The sequence below is a fragment of the Pagrus major genome, chromosome 12 (genome assembly GCF_040436345.1).
Source record: "Pagrus major chromosome 12, Pma_NU_1.0".
NCBI lineage: Eukaryota > Metazoa > Chordata > Actinopteri > Spariformes > Sparidae > Pagrus > Pagrus major.
Window position 1 is genome coordinate 9,062,297 of NC_133226.1, and position 16,589 is coordinate 9,078,885.

At 42.4% G+C, this 16,589-nt stretch overlaps 1 protein-coding gene across 1 annotated transcript in view; it reads left to right on the plus strand.

Moving 5' to 3' along the window:
* Nucleotides 1-11,876, plus strand: part of LOC141006227 (leucine-rich repeat transmembrane neuronal protein 4) — a 118,540-nt gene extending 106,664 nt beyond the window's left edge. The window contains exon 3 of the mRNA XM_073478377.1: nucleotides 11,553-11,876. Coding sequence (XP_073334478.1) covers nucleotides 11,553-11,876 — 324 coding nt within the window. The remainder of the gene's footprint in view (nucleotides 1-11,552) is intronic.
* The last annotated feature ends 4,713 nt before the right edge of the window (nucleotides 11,877-16,589 follow it).

The window sequence follows — 16,589 nt, forward strand, 5'->3', positions numbered from 1 at the left end:
TAAGTCATGCAGTGAAGATGAACACTATTTATCCGTAAAGGTGCAATAGGTAAGCATATCGTTCACACCTTTAAAGGTGCAATATGTGAAAATTTAAATGTCTACTGAAGTTAACATGCTAATCAGCTAGAACCCACCTGTTCCGGTCTAAAGCTCCTGTGCTAGCTGTGTACACACCAACAATCCCCAGTCCAAAATGCTAGCTGCACGGCTAACTGACCTAACCAGTTAACGGCAACTACAGCGAGCAGCAGTTACAATTACTCTAGCGACAAAGCCTACTGGCTCCGATTAGTTTTGAATTCGACAGGTGGTCAATTCTTACACACTGCACCTTTAAGTACTGTCTGCAGATATCACCCAGGGCCTGTATGTCGCCTGAAAGATAAAACCCAGGGCAATGAAAGTCCCATATCTTCGAGCTTAAATGAGTCGAGTACTTTTAAGTAAATCTGTCAGTTGATAGAGAATTGATTTACAATGCAAAACAAAATAATACCAAACATCTTCCAGCTTCTTAAATGTGAGAATTTGCAGATTTCTTTTGTTTTTCATCGTTGTGAATTGAATATCCTTTTGATTTGAATTGTTTCTCATACAAAACAAGCTATTTGAAGGCATTTCTTAAGCTGTCACAAGCTCTGATGGCCTTTTTCTCACTTTTGAAAGTGATTGAAAAAATAATGAAGAGAACAGTGATGATAATCATGAGTTGCAGCCTCATCTGCACAGGCAGAAGTGTGACTCTGAAACAAACTGAACAACAGTGAGCACATACTGTACACTGCAGGCTTTCTGTCTCATTTCCATTGTTCCACAGATTCTCAGCCCCCGCCTTCATTAGTTGTGGTAATTGCATGTTAGTGCTGGGTGTGTGTGTGAAAGCAAACCGGGCTTAGGAACGTGTTGAGCATTGAGTAACATTTCACGGCCCATTTGCTTTGGTCTGCAGAAGCTCCTTTACTGTACGTACCGTAGAGTGGGAGGAGGTTGTGATGAGCCGACGGTGGGCACGCATTGGTGCGTGAAGGGGGCCTCAATGCTGGTCTCTGTCTTTCCCCAGTTTTCTCCCTGACTTTCCCTGGCTTTAAACCAGCTTTTTGCATAGAGTTCTGCATGTTTTTGTTAGTGTGTATCTATCTGTGTGTGTGTGTGTGGTGAGCCAGAGACCTGTAATCAAGAGTCACTGCACATAAAGGGACCTCCAGTCATTAAGGAATTAGTGGGAGGCTAACGGCTTGTTTAGTGAATCAATTAGTTTAAAATGTGGACATGTGGGCTCATTTTCGCACACAGCACTAGCAGGGAATGTCAAGGCTGTACATTCTGCCTCTGATGTTAACTGACCCTTTATGACTCTAGCACCAGTACAGTCCTGGGAGGCCTCTTTAATCCCAGTCAAAGGAACTTGGTCTTAAAGACACAGTAAAACAGAAGTTAGAGCATGTTTGGCCTCTGTGATGTGACAGATTTCCAGTTGAGAATGGAATGGCAGGGTTATAGTTTCAGGAAAGATTTGATCGGATCGCACCTGATTTGATGCAAAATGGGTATTAAGTGAGCACCACAGCGATTCTTAGGTATTTCTTCACTTTGTCGTGAAGGAGGGTGTTGCTGCGAGGACATGCTGATTTCCCACCGCCAGCATCCTTTCATGCAGCCTTCGATTATGTTAATTACCACAGATGTTAACACAGAGACAGATGTGTATTACTGCACACACACGAAAGTCTATTACACACACTTACCCATGCAGCTGGGAAGTCTTCCTCTCGGGATGAGCTGTCTGGAAACAAACTGATGGTGTTTAGCTTCACACCCTCCCAGACACGTCCATGCACACTGCTCTGCTGAAAACCTGACTGGTGGGCTCCGTGTCATTGACGCCCGCCTAGCAACATCTGTGCCGACTACCCCCGCATGCGAGAGCAGCATACATTTGAAAGACAACACTCACCCACATGGAGATGCACGGCCACGCATGAACACACACGTGCGAAACGACCACGAGCGCACGCGTCCTTGCGCATGTATGCACACATGGAGTCACAGTTTGCAGAGGGCACATGATTACGGTTTAGTCGTTTCAATTAATGGAGGGTTTTAAGCGCTAATTTGTAGGTTTATTTTTTCACACGTTCACATGGTTAAACACATACAGTAACAAACCATTGATAAGCGCGAGATGTCTGTATATACGTGGCACCCTGTGAACCTGTTAATACATGTCCTATAGGTACATATTTGCACACTTTGCATACAGTATGTGCTGAGAACACTTTTCTGTAAGCTGTAGTTGCTTACAATGTTTGATCATCTGTTTCACTGAAATGTAGCCTGCTGACACAGGTATTGAGCAATGACGTGATGTAAAGCTTGTCAGCTGAGTTTGTGTGGCTGAGCCCAATCAGTTATACTGTTGTATACCATCACCAGGAGTACCACTGCTTTTCTTACTATGACTACTACTACCATTTCCTCTATCACCACCACTACCACTTATACTACTATTACCACCATGGCCTCCTTCTTTACCTGTGCCAGTACTACCATTACTTCTACTCCTTCCACATGCATGCCTACTACTACTACCACTTCTACTACTGAGACCACAACTGCAAGCACTACTACCACCACTACTGTAACTCCTACCGGTACTACTACAACTTATTTCCACAACCACCATCACCACTTCTACTACTACTACCAGTAATACCACTACAGGTTCAACCGCCACTAATGCCAGTCACACATTGCCTGCTTGAGCAACAACTACGACTACTACCACCATCACCCCCAGTACTACTCATGTCATCACCAGTACTATCACCACGACCACCATCATTACCTATGCCACCACTATGACTACTACAACTACCACTGTGACCACAACTAGCACTATTTGTTCTTCGACTACTACGACATCAACTAACACCACCCCCGCAACTACCAGGACCACTTTCACTATTACCATTACTACCACCACTGCTACTACTATTACCGCAACCCCCACCTACCACTAGTACAACTACTGGTAGCCTATGTAGAATACCCCCACTACCTTTAATGTTATCACAACTACTACCACCACCGCCAACATTACGATGCCACTATTACAACTACTACTTTTTATCCTACCATTAATACTCTTACTGTTACCTCTGCTCCTGAATAGGAAGTTTTGTCATCTAAACTACATTAGAGGACCTTATTAGAACTCATTATTCCTGTCTTCATAATATTAACAATCTGTACCAGTACTTTCTGATCACACATTCAATTCACAGTTATTACAGGGGCATGGTACCACCAATTGTAATTACTTACTTTTTCATTAAGCAATGTGCAAGTAAAAGTGAAGACGAGATGATAATGGGAAAGGAAATGATGTTGTTGTGGGTGGCAAAAGTATGAAAAACACGGAACACAATGCTCTCCGGAAGCTGAGATTTATTCTCAATGGCAGTAAGCACTTTGTACAACAACACAGAACAGTGGCACACTGAAAGAGTCTGAAAAGCATAAACATTGAACCTTTACATCAAATATGTATCACAGCCCACTTTAAATATAGATGGAACAAAATGAATTATGGTAATATATCTCCAGACCTCTACAAAGAAGACGAGAGAGATAGGAACTTAACAAAGAACAGAGTAATTAAACAATTATTTCCAGCGACTCTGTCATAGTTAGTTTCAATAATTCCTCCATATGAATAGTGAGCCTATTAATAACGCAACATAGATGATTATAAACATGCTGAAAACATTGTTACAGAGCAATGGCAGTGAGCAACATCAGCTTTATTTAATAATGTATGTAAAAGAGAGAAGATTTGTTATATTTTGGGAATACTGTGATATCCACAGAGGGGGATGAAAGAGAACTTTCCACTCAAAATGATACAATAACTAACGATTCCCAACATAATTCATCGGCTTAGAGACATGCAAACAGAGCATTTATGAAAATATAGGACATGTAACAGCCTAAGACACATTTTAGAGGGCGTCCGTTGCACCTTCTCCTCGCACCGTGACGCTTCTGCTTGCGACAATGCGGTGACTTGAGAAAGGATCAAAATGTTTGGCTGGGAGAGCGGCAGACTTTTGAACCGTAATGCTCCAAAAGCCCGGGGAGGCATTAGCATTGTCTGCCTGTGGCACAGTTACTGCCTCCTTAGCTGCTCATAAAAGTGTGAATGCAAAAAAGAAACACAACTCGTGAGGGGCACCGGAATACTGTAAAAGCTGAATTTATGGGATGTGGGGCTTTTTAAGGGACTCCTCTAATAAATTAGAGCTGTTGTGAGGAGGTAGTGGAGAAAGCACAGATGGAGGGAGGAACTGTTTTGCAATTCTCTGATCAGGTTTTTATAATGTCTGGTTATTAGGCAGAATAAGTGGTTCACACAGAGGTGCCACTAAACAGAAAAATATGCTAACAGTAGAATAACAACAACTTTATTTGAACAGCACCTTTTTAAATCTCACTTAAAAGCAAACGTCCCCCGGATAAAAGCCTTTTTAAGAAAAGATTTAAAAGGTGACACTGGCCTGATTGGCTTAATGTCCTTGGGCAAGTTGTTTCAAAGCTTTGGTCACCCTTGTGTGCCCAGGCGTACGGAGATAAAGATCCAGGGAGGAGGCAGGATGCCAGTCATTGTCAGTTGAGGCACATGCAGGTACCTGTGGCAGACATCCAAAGAAGCAAAAACCCATGCAGCGGTGTAGCTCGGGGAGTTGAGAGAGGTTTTTATTGTCTTCATGCAAATGTATTCTGACAGGTAGAAGCTGCAGTGTACAGTAAAGATACATATTTATATAATACACAATATAGGATACAGCTGATCCATCTTAAGCTTGATTCACATGATACAGATAGTAAGCAATAGATTTGCTCAGGGTAGGGCCATTTCTAGCATTGTGCCCTGCTCTGATTGCGAGTTCACTCAATTTCAACTCAAACCGTGTTTGTTGGCGACCTTTCAGTGCACTCTCACGAAGACAGCTGTCCATGGCATGACCTGAGTGTACCTGAAAAAGTTTTTTCATGCACCAAAGCTTCTTGACCCCTTGGTTCTCACGTCTTCCTCTCAGGAGGGGGATAATTGCCAGTACTTTCTTCTGTCTCAAACTGAAATGCATAATTCATAAAGTCTGGGATCGTTGTTTTGCCTTTCAAATGTCCCTGTGCTGTCCTGCTAACTGGTGCATGGTGACATGACCCTGTGCTGCCCTTTGTCCTCTGTACTGTACTTTGTGTCCCACCTTGCATTTGTAAGCTCTTACCATCTCCAGCACAGCTCTGAGACTGTTACAGTTTGCAAAAGTAAAATCTGTCAAGTGCCAGTAAATGCTACGTTAGACCTATTTTCCACATAGTGGCAACTTCATTGGGCACCCATTCAGAGCTGAATATGTAAATGAAGTGCTCAAAGGTAAACAAGCCGGAAAGCGACAGACTTAATGAGCGAGACAGCCGACGTCTTTGTATCTTTATGTCTGAATTGAGGCTGCGTCTTCAGACTAGACCTCGGAACAGCCAGGATGTTCCTGCCTGCGTCTCAGGTTGCACTCACAGGGGCTTATCAGTAGAAAAGAGGAAAAAAATAAAACTAAAAATGTGTCCATACGAATGCTAATCACCAAAATATTCAAATCAGTTCTAAAGATGCTGAAATCTGAATTTAAACGAAGTAGCAGTTCTGTTGAGATGCCTTGCAGCTATGCATGACACGTCACTCCTCAAAACTATAACCTCTCCTCAAACTTATGCAAAAATCCAACCTGGATTTCACATTTCAACAACAGACGCCACATTTTTCCAGTTTAAACTTGAAATTGAGTGACAGGTGACTATTTTCACATATGGAATTGTGCAATTTAGATAGGCACTAGACCCGCAAGCAGGAAGAGGATTTAATTGGTGGGTAAAGCGTCAGAACGGCTTCAATTAGTATTAAAGTATTGTGTTTGATTAGTGATGGAGAGATCACAGACTGAAAGAAGAATTGGTCTTGTGATGCTTTCACAATGTTAAAGGCGCAATATGTAAGAATTGGCCGCCTGTCAAATTCATACTCAAAACAAATAGTGGGCAGGATATCACCAGTCTAACTGTAGCTGCCTTTAGCTAGTTAACCAAGTTAGCGATGCAGCTAGTGGTCTGGACTGGGAGCCAGAGCACCGGGGAAGTGTTGGACAGGACATACCACAACACCTTACATAGATGTCATGAGGTTAAAACTGTTATTTATTCACATTCTGTTGATAATTTTAGTTAATTTTTGATCATTTTCAAATAAAACTTGCACATTTAAGATATTTAGATGAGCTAACTTCATTTAGCTAATGATTTGAGCTAACTTCCTGTCCGTTTTGCAGTTAGCAATCCCCTCCGTCCTCTCTACGTCTAAAATTTGCCCTGTAATATTTCTACAAAGCGTTTAGATAAGCCCCAACTCAACATCTTTCATTCACAAACAAACAATGTATCTTTTGGAACATTTAGAAAATAAACCGTTCATTTTGTATTTTTGCTGGTCTGGCCAGATGTTATCATTTACATATTTGGCTGTCTCCTCTATCAACAGACAATTCAGTGTGAGGAATTAATAACTTCCTAATGCTGAGGAGCACAAAGAGAGGCTGCAAGTATTGCTAATGAGCTAGCTGCACCTTGCAACTACATGGATGGTGAATATCAATAGCACCTTTTGTTCACGGAAAGTGTTTTGGGTCAGTGAATTTGTCCGACAAGCCAAATCAGCTTGTCCGATTTATGGGTCTTCCAACATGTGTGTTCTTTTTTTTAAAAGCTGCCTTGAATCCTGAAAACTGTAGGAAGATTGTAAAAATGCTCAGCTTTTTATGTTCCTTCTCCCTCTCTCTATCCGTGCACGAATACGAGACACACATGTACACACGCACGCTCTCCACGAGGCCAGATTTACGCCCTGACAATTTGACAGAATCCACTGAAACGTTAGGACTTAATATCGGTTAATTAATTCGTTGGACCTGAGCAGGGAGCTGTGAGCAGAGCTGAGGTGGACTGGGGTGTGTGACGGGAGATGAGGTGGTGGTGGTGGAGGTGGAGTGGTTGGTGAAGGGTTTAAACTGAAAGGGGAATGAGGGGAGTAATCCACTGAGTGCCTATAATGTAATGAGTCAGCCTCGCTTAATGGAGTCCATTTGAGGAGGAAGGAGGTATGGAGAGAAAGAAGGTGGTGTTTCTGGAGGTGTGTAGATGTAGCTGAATTAAAAAAAAAAAAGGCTGGGCTGGAGGACTGAAGGGTGATTTTTTAAATGCCCTGCCACCTATATTAACACCAGACCACACAAGCATTCTCTGAGCAGCTGCTTTTTTCATAAATGCATGACTACGACTTTGTGCAAATGCTGAATGCTGCACTGAATCATGAAGGCCTGTTACAGTAAAGCTCGGGGCTACAAGCAACACTATTTTTATCTAAAACAGAACTGGTGTTAATGCTTTCAGAGTAGCTTTATCTCAGCCCCATGGTTCAGGATAATTCCTGAACTGCCAAGCCGCGTTAGCCCGGGCTGTTTCCATTTGACTTTGAAATCTGTGCTGTCACACACACGCATGCACACACACACACTATTCCCCTCCTTCCCAACCAGCATATATCTGCATTTCATTGACACAGACGGTCCTCTTTTCAAAAAACTCCTGTCCTGAATTCACTTATGTTCCCTCCAACGCGATTCATCCAATCAGAGTGACTTTATGTGATAAGTTTAATAAATGTGCGGGGATATCAGGGACACGTTTTTTGGGTTACTCGTACCGAAGACTCTTTTCTAAATCCACTTTATTGATGTGTCTGCTCCTGCTTTGCTTCTCCAGGACATAACTGAGGGCTCACTTGGGAACAGTCATTTCTTATCTGTTTGCACCTTTTTTCTCTTCCCTTTTTTCTTTCCACTCAAAGGATCAGTCCACCAAATTAAAAAGAACATTTTCTTATCTGTGGTATCTAGCCATGCAGCTAGTTTTGTTTTATGTGGTTTCGGTTTGAAGAACATCTGCATCTGATGTCTTCACCGACCATCTTCTTAGAGACCGGTTCTTCAGTAGAGGCCGTTCAAAGAAAAACCTTTTCTGTCTGTCATCGTGGTTAACTAGAAACTGTTGCTTTGGAGCTCTTTGACTGTCACTTTTCAATGCTCGGGTGAAGCACAAATAAAATGTAATCCATGTTTATAGTATGGAAGTGACGGCAGAACAGAAGATAAAGAAAGGTATCTCAAAATCTTAGCGCTTAACGTCAAAACTCTCTACATGACTTGACACCAACAGGGATAGGTAGAAAAGTATGTCCTTTATAATTGGGTGAACTGATTTTTAAAAGGCATACTATGCAGGATTTGTTGGTTGCTCCTTGTAAACACAACACTCACAAGTGCAATAAGCAGAAAGATAGTTAACTGTCGAGTCTCACTCCCAGGTCTTTAGCCCCATGAAAATGGATTGTTGTTGTTTACATGATCCTGTTTAAATCGATGGAAAATAAAAAACGTAATAGCTTGAGGATTCATTCTTTTTGCAGTAGGAAGCTTAGACTTTCATCTCCCACCTAATCCCATTGAACATGCAAGATGACGTTATCACGTGACGCGCGATGGAAGAGCAGACGGTGAGGCGCCAGAGGATTGCCCCAAAATGACCGCGGGAAACGCTGTTTACATGATCCTGTTCGAATTGATCTAAAATAAGAAAACATAATAAGCAGAACATTTTGCACTATTTTGCAACAGGAAGCCAAGACTTGCGTCTATCACCTAGTCACGCTGTACGTGCATGATGATGTCATGACGTCTTGTGACGTAAGCAAAATGTGATGAAAGCGTGCGGTGGCACCAGTGCGTGGAGGGAGAGGGAGCAGAGAGGCAGGTTGATAGCTGTCAGAGAGATAAATAGTAGTTTTGGGCATGATGTATTTTGTAGTCTTGATTAAAGTGTATTTTGTAGTTGGGAGCATATTGAGCATGTGATTACAATATGCAGTAATACCAATGTAGGCACTGTATTTCTACTGAAGATGAAAATATCAAAATGCCTTTGTAGTCTGCATAAAAATGAGCTTATATATTTTCACAGTAATCAAAAACACCACTGTAGGCACTGGCAGATTATTTTTGTTGCAGGTTTTCAGAGGCCTTGGTTTGGTATTTGTCCACCTGGGACCCAGAAATATCCTGAGCAAATAATAGAAAATACAGGCGGAGGGTCTCTGCAGATACAGATGCCACACATTTCTAGTGATCTACGGTCTCTTTCTAGTTCTATACATCTTTTAGGAAAATCCTGACTGGTGTGCCTTTAAAGAAGTGGATATCTGTTGTATTTTATAAACCACCTGAGATCTCGTTCTCAAGAACTGGTTACCATCGCTGGTTAAGGTTAAAAATAAAATGTCACGGATGAACATGAAAGACGATGCAGTTGTGACACTTGCTCCGCTTCCAACGCCTCCTCAAGAGTCAGGGGTTGTATTATTCATGTCTTCGGTGTCGGTGTCATATCTCGAGCTCCTGCTGTTGTTGTGTGTTTTCTTGTCGCCTGTGTGTACTGATCTGTTGATCTGTCACTCTGCCAGGCTGTGGTGTTTAATCCAGGTCAGCTGCCATCTCACCCTGCTGTTTTCACGGCCTGTTAGAAATCTCTTAATTGGCCTACTTTTTTTTAAGGGGAATAAGTGTGTGACTTAAAGTCAGGGAGACAAGGTGTCAGGAGAGTCTCATCTGTTTGTTTGCCGCCGTTTTTAAGGTTCAGGAGGAGGGAGCACAAGACTAGACACATAGCCAGATGTGACGAGCGCTCCTGGCTGTGACACAGCAGACAGAGTACGTGACATGGCACCGGAGAGAGGCCTGTTTGCTCCGGCTCTTGAACCAAAGGTTGAGCACAGAAGTGGTTTTGTTAAATGCATCTTGGTTTGCGCGTCATTCATACTTTCATGCCCATGTTCGTATTCTTCTGACAGTCACAGTGAGCATTGTAGCACAAGTTGTGGGCAGGAAGCCTTCTGAGACGACATGACATGCTTCACACATCTGCAAAGAAGCGGTTGTGGCAGACGCTTCGGAGCACACATTTTGGAGGGTCTCTGCAGCAAATGAGTTTTGGGAAGCTGGAGGCTCAGGTGGTCACCATGTGAGGATGATTGCAGAGGGCCAGCAGTGAGCTGCCAGACTAACTGTCTGCTGAAAGCTTGGAGTCACACATGCACAATGAAATGTGGTGTAACAAATGAAGTGCATTGGAAAAATAACACAGAGTTTGAAAATATATAATATTTATTGGAAGAGTAAACAGCTGTGGCTGCTGCAGCTGCAGTTTACTGAATGTAGGGCTCATTATTTTTGTTTTAAACCTTTTTTTTTTTTAAACCCAGTAATTAATCATTGTTTATTTAAAAGGTCGGTCCACCAAGATCACATCACAAACACAAGCAACTAGGACTACACTCTACCACAGATATAATCACAATTAAAAAGTTGACATTGGGAGCATGTCTTTTGTTTTTCCAGTTAATCACAGGGGCATTTCGCAGTTTAGCTCTTCAAACGCAATTTGCAATCGCTTTGAAAACAACAAGTTAATTCGTCTCACCTTTTTGGGTCGAAAAACAGAGAGCCTTTCTTGTGACTTGGCGGGAATGTACCCTTTAAATGTCAAAAATCAGTGAGAGAACAATCAGCTCTGCAGAAATTAGGGTGAAAATCTGATTTTGAAAAGGCCACAGGGAGTAACCCCTATGTGCTTTAAAGCAACAGTATGTAGAAATTGGCATTTTAAATACAAATCCCAGGTCTGTCACAGTTTGACAGACGTAACGTGGGTGCTAACCGCAAACAGAACTCATGACGTCATAACAATGTTGTGTGTTGAAAGCTTGTATGTAACGCTGTGACCCTACCCTCTCACTGAAGTGCAGAAACAAGTGATGGGGGGGCTGAGACAGAGACACCATTCACCCTATCACAAGACACTGTACCATCAAAATGATTTTGAAGCTGTTATTTTAAGTTGAAAAAGTTACATAATGTTGCTTTGAATGTCAACAATTAGATGAATATCAGGTATCAGTATCAGCTGCAGCATTAAGGCATCCTGTAGTTAAACCTTTGATTTCACTTTTAAATGACTTCTAATCTATAGTGGTAATCGTTGCAGCCATCAATCACCGATTTTCTGAGTGTCACTCACTGCAAGAGAAAACTGTTGACTGTATATTATTGATCTGTAGTCTCTTGTGGAAGGAAACAACAACTTGAGGCAGTGTGGGGACATAAATAGATCTCTCTAAACATCTCTTTTGGGTTTATCTGAAGGACACAGTTGGCTGAGAATTTGTATGACTAATGCTTTTTCTCTCTGTCCTCTTTTGTTCCCTCTTCTCTTCTCTGTATTTTCCTCACTCTTGTACCACCCTGCCCATGGGGCACTTACCCCGACTTCATCCTCTCCATCACATCCTCCCTCTGTCTTTTCCTCTATTCTCTCTCACTAAACAGGTCCCCCACCAGTTGGGTGCGCTGACCTTCTACCGCTATGAACAGCCTATCGTAGACTACTGCCAGGCCCATCAGCCCCTGCGGCTCAACATGGGCTACGAGGGACCCCCACAGGGCCTGGAGGGCCTGGAGGACCTGGGGCCATGTGATAGGGGCACTATACAGACAGTGGCGCTGCCTGCCGTGCCCTCAGCTGCCACAATGGGTGCCCCTGTGCCAGGGCCTCGCTCTCCTCCACCACCCCTCAGACCACCGAGCGAAGGTCCCGGCAGCGTTCCTTATCCTACCGTCGAGCGCACCGGCACACTCAAATTTGGACGCTAGTAGGACGAGCCTGGTTGTTAGAAGTGGGGCGAAGGCCTCAGATTCACCGTGACTTTGAAATGAAGGGGCAGGCGAGCTGGTTATTCAGTGGGGCCTTGTTTTCAGAACATGAGTATGTGAACTCGAGGACTAAATTTTTCTAATTCTGCCTGGAGGGATTTGGCATCTGAAACACACAGACACACTAATTTACAGTAGAGTGGGAGACATCTTTTGCAGATCATTTTGATTTCTTTTTCCAAAGCACTCCATAGAAAACTCCGTACTACTAAATCATGGGAGGGAATCCGGCATCTGACAAAAAGCATTACCTTGTTTCCCAATCTGGTCTTTGCTACATCTCATGATAACATGATGGGGCACCTGTTCAAAGCATAACAGCAGTCCACTTGAGTCAGGAGTGAAAGGGAAAGTGCGATAAACACCAGTTCTGGATCACACAAAGTGAGAGCAGATAAGAATAGGTGGGGCTGGACGTCATGTGAAGAGCAAGGGGCTTCATACTGTGACTATTATTAAAATATCTAGTCTGTAGTCGTTAACAAAAGCAAAAGCATATCATTAGTTCATGAACATGAGTCATTTTCTCAAGACAAGTAATCACACTGAATTTCTCTTTCTTTGTTTTCCTTTTCCTTTCTTTAGACGTGGGGTCTCTGGCTGGATTCCATTAACGTGCATGTCAAACCAAAGAGTTATACTTTTTCTTTCTTTTAATGCACATGAGCTGCTTTAGCTGAGGGCATTCTTAAAATGCCAGTTGGTCTGCTAAACTAGCCTCTGCCAACTCACATTCACAATTACAACCAAATCCCCTGGCAGTTTCAGATGAACCGGGCCCGTCTTCAACAAAGTAATCACGCGATTAGTTTAGAAGTGAACCTGAAATTTGAAAGGTATTCACCATAATTATGTATTTTACCTCCCAACCTCAATTCAATGCTTATACATGATCTCACAGAATAGATATTATGGGACGTTCCATAAATGTCTTCTTGCAGGGGCCCGTTTCACAGCAGAATGGCAGGTCTTTGTATATGATTATATCCCAGCTGAATGATTCACTATGCTTTAAAGAGGTAATCATGGGGAATTTTTTGTGGTAAAATAAATACATTTGAATGCAAAGTATTGTACATATTCTTAAAAAAGGTCCGCATTACTGAAGGTCGAACCACTCTCACTGCCCCGAACAGTCATTCGAAACAATGTTGAGTCAATGTTTGACTTTCATCACACTGGACAATTTGGAGAGCACCATCCTGCTGGGTTGGCAAAGCTCCGGCCATGTGCTCCCGTCTCTCCCCTCCGCCGCAGAGAACAACAGTGCCTAGTGGGGGCATGTTGAACCAGCACGTTGACTTCTCTTTGACCTGCGTATGAACCCATGGGCTGTACTGGGAAATATTGCCTGACATCTCCTTTTTTTTTTTTTTCCAGAAAGCGCGTGCAGTGCAGGACTTTATTGCGCTTGGTAACCCTTTGGCCACCATGTCAAGCACTGCTTCTCACTGACTTACCGAGCTGATGAGGACTTCATATACGGCTGTGATGGCCTTTCAAATATCATCTCCGGCTCAATCCAAGCAGTGCACTGGGGTCGTTTTCTACATGTCAGTGGTCATACTCACGGGAGTTGCGGACATTGTGCTTGGTCCTCCCACAGAGCAACTGATTGATTAAGAGATGAAACTGCGAGGGGCCAAAATGCCCCACAAACGTGGGTATATCCTCAAGATAAGAGAAACAGTAGGGATTTTTTTTGTTCTGTTTTGTTTGGTTCCTTTGTCGTTATGGCTCGGAGGATATAAGAGACGTTTTTTTTTAGGTGTTCAAAGATGATGTCAAGAAATTCTATAAGACTAATCAAAGGACAAAATCGAATAGAACTTATTTATCGTGTAAATAGTGAATCTTTAAAGATGAAAAAAAAAAAAGCGTATGAACTTGACTTCTTCTGACACACAAACTGCTTGTGAACAGAAGAGGAGCCTTATTCACTTTCCAGTGGGAATCTGTTACCAAGATGACTCGGTGAAGAGGTTCCTACTGAAACTGCTCCTGTTGTTTCAATGATAAATATTTTTCTATCTGCTCCCGTCACTACTCTACCATTAAACACCAATTACGTTGAGGTTATTTCTCAAATCCAATCATTTTACGTGAAGAAGGGAAGATTGGGAGCCCCGTTGCTGTGATGCACTTCAAGCGTCCGAACCTCATAGAGATCCATATGTTCTGTTCTGACTTCAGACATGTTTCATCTTGCAGGAGGTGGCCGTACGACGTGTTGTTAGTCACATCTCAATCCGCTCCTCTTGTTTGAGAATTTCAACACTATCTGCCATTTCAAGGTCTACTCGGGGAGAAGAAGTGTGCTATTCTTTATACCAAGAGTTTAACTTGTGAAGGATGTTCTTTTTTCGATGTGCCATTATTTTGTTAAATGTTTTACCAAAAACCAGCCCCAAAACAACAAGTGACCCAAAAGTCGTTTTCATGGTTTCATGACTAAGAAGGGATCAGTCCCCTTCGTGTACAGGACAATGCATAAAAAGCAGTTGATTCGCTCAGTACGGTTGCTTAATAGTGCTGGTGGAGTTTACTTTGTAATAGCAGCTGTGCCAATGTCTTTATAATGGGAGCTCTCTCAATTCTATCCATGTATTGTCTTGCCTTGCTCTATATCACCCCTGCTAACTCCTTGGCCTGAATTTCATGTCTGCCTCTTGGTGACTCGGGTGAACCTGTTTAATGATGTTCTATTTCTGTCCGCATGCCGATATTTTGGGAAAAGTATGCCCAGTTAGGGAGGAGCGCTGAACCGGAGACAAACAGTACGGGAGATATTTCCTGTCTGGAGTGCCCTAGAACCAGCAGCACGTATCATGGACAACTTCACTGTTTTTTACAGCACCTTGTTTGCTGACCCATTCCTGCCCCTTGTCTCGCCTAAGGTAGAATTCCCTGGCACTATATTGGCTGTTAAAAAGAGAGCAAGGCTTTCTGTTGGGCACTTACTCAAGGGACAAACTTTCCCTTTAATAGCCTCCTGCTAAAGCCCCAGTACCCCCCATGTAGTAATTACTTCACTTTTCAGACAGTGATAATGGTTCAATTCAGTCTAAACACACTGATCAAAGCTACTTTGCCCTTCATGTGTAATTAGGAAGTGCTAATAAAATCTTCCTATGTTCACAATTAAATCAACTACTAATAAGCAATTGATTAATCACGACTGCCTCCCTGATAAAATCTGATATGTTCGGCGGAATGTTCGAATCCTGCTGCCAGTAATTATTTAGTCTTTTGTCCGTTTATTTTGCCATCAGAGAGCTGGAAGCACAGGCGCCGCATGCTAATGATGCATGTTTGAGCTGAACTCTAGGACCGTCTGCGCTAGCCCCGCAATGCCAACAGGCTTTATTTTCTCTTCAGCTTTGTTTGTTTATGGTTTTGTATACCCCGAGCTCCCCAACCCCCTTCACTCTTTGAGTTTGGGCTCAAGTCCCCACTGAGAACATTTCTCTCTCTGTTATTTTTTTCTTTCTTGCTTCGGGTAGGGTGAATAAAGGTCTGAAGAATTGCAGAGAAAACTTTCATATTTCAGCGTTAATGTGCAGAGGAAGAGCTAAATGCAAATCTACAAGGGAAGGGGGGGAATGCAGAGACGACGAGGGGGGGAGGGCGGGAGCCAGAGGAGATGTACAATAGGGAGGATGTAGAGGGGACAAATGGGTAAGTGCAAGGACATTTTATTCTGTTAAAATGAAAGTTGTGTGATGTTCCTGAATGCCCCAGTCAGCTTTATTTTCACTGTAAGAAATGACACAAACTAGTTTGGATAAGCTCAGAGACATGCTAGTCACACACACGAGTATTCATTAGAGTTTCATATGGTACACACAGACATAAGGCAATTAACTTGCACCCTCTAAACTGAATGTATTATGCATGCTCACATGCAAAGTTAAACCGACACACACGTTTCACTTTATTCAAATTTAAAGAAGACATTATGCTCATTTTCAGGTTCATCATTTTATTTTGGGTTACAACTAGAATAGGTTTAAATTGCTTTAATGCTAAAAAAAAACACATTTTTCTCATACTGTCCAGTGCAGAATCACTGTATTCCCCCTCTGTCTGAAATGTTTTAGCTCCTGTCTCTTTAAGGCCTCCCCCCTCCTGAATCTCCAGTCTGCTCTGATAGGTCAGCTCGCATACGCCTGAGCCAGTATAGCTAATAACAACAAAGCAGCTGTGCCAAATAAATGATTTGATAAACTAGCAATGAGGCATTCAATTATGTAAATGTGTGACTCTGTGACGTAGTGATGTCACAAAGTCACGAAATTTAAGGAGGGGCTACTGACGAGCCATTTCCACAGCAGTGTTCTCTGTGGTCTATATGGAGAATATATACCACATAGACATGTACACACACACAATGCAATATATATATATATATATATATATATAGAGAGAGAGAGCAATGTTCTGTGGTATATATATATATATATATATATATACCACAGAACATTGCTCTGAAGATGGCTTGTCAATATATATATGAACCTATATAAAACACTATAAAGCATAATAGGTCTCCTTTAATTCACACTAAGAATCTAACTTTTAATTTCTCAGTCTTTAACTGCAGAGCAATTACGCATAAATACGTATTCACATTTGAAAAAAACAAAACAAAAA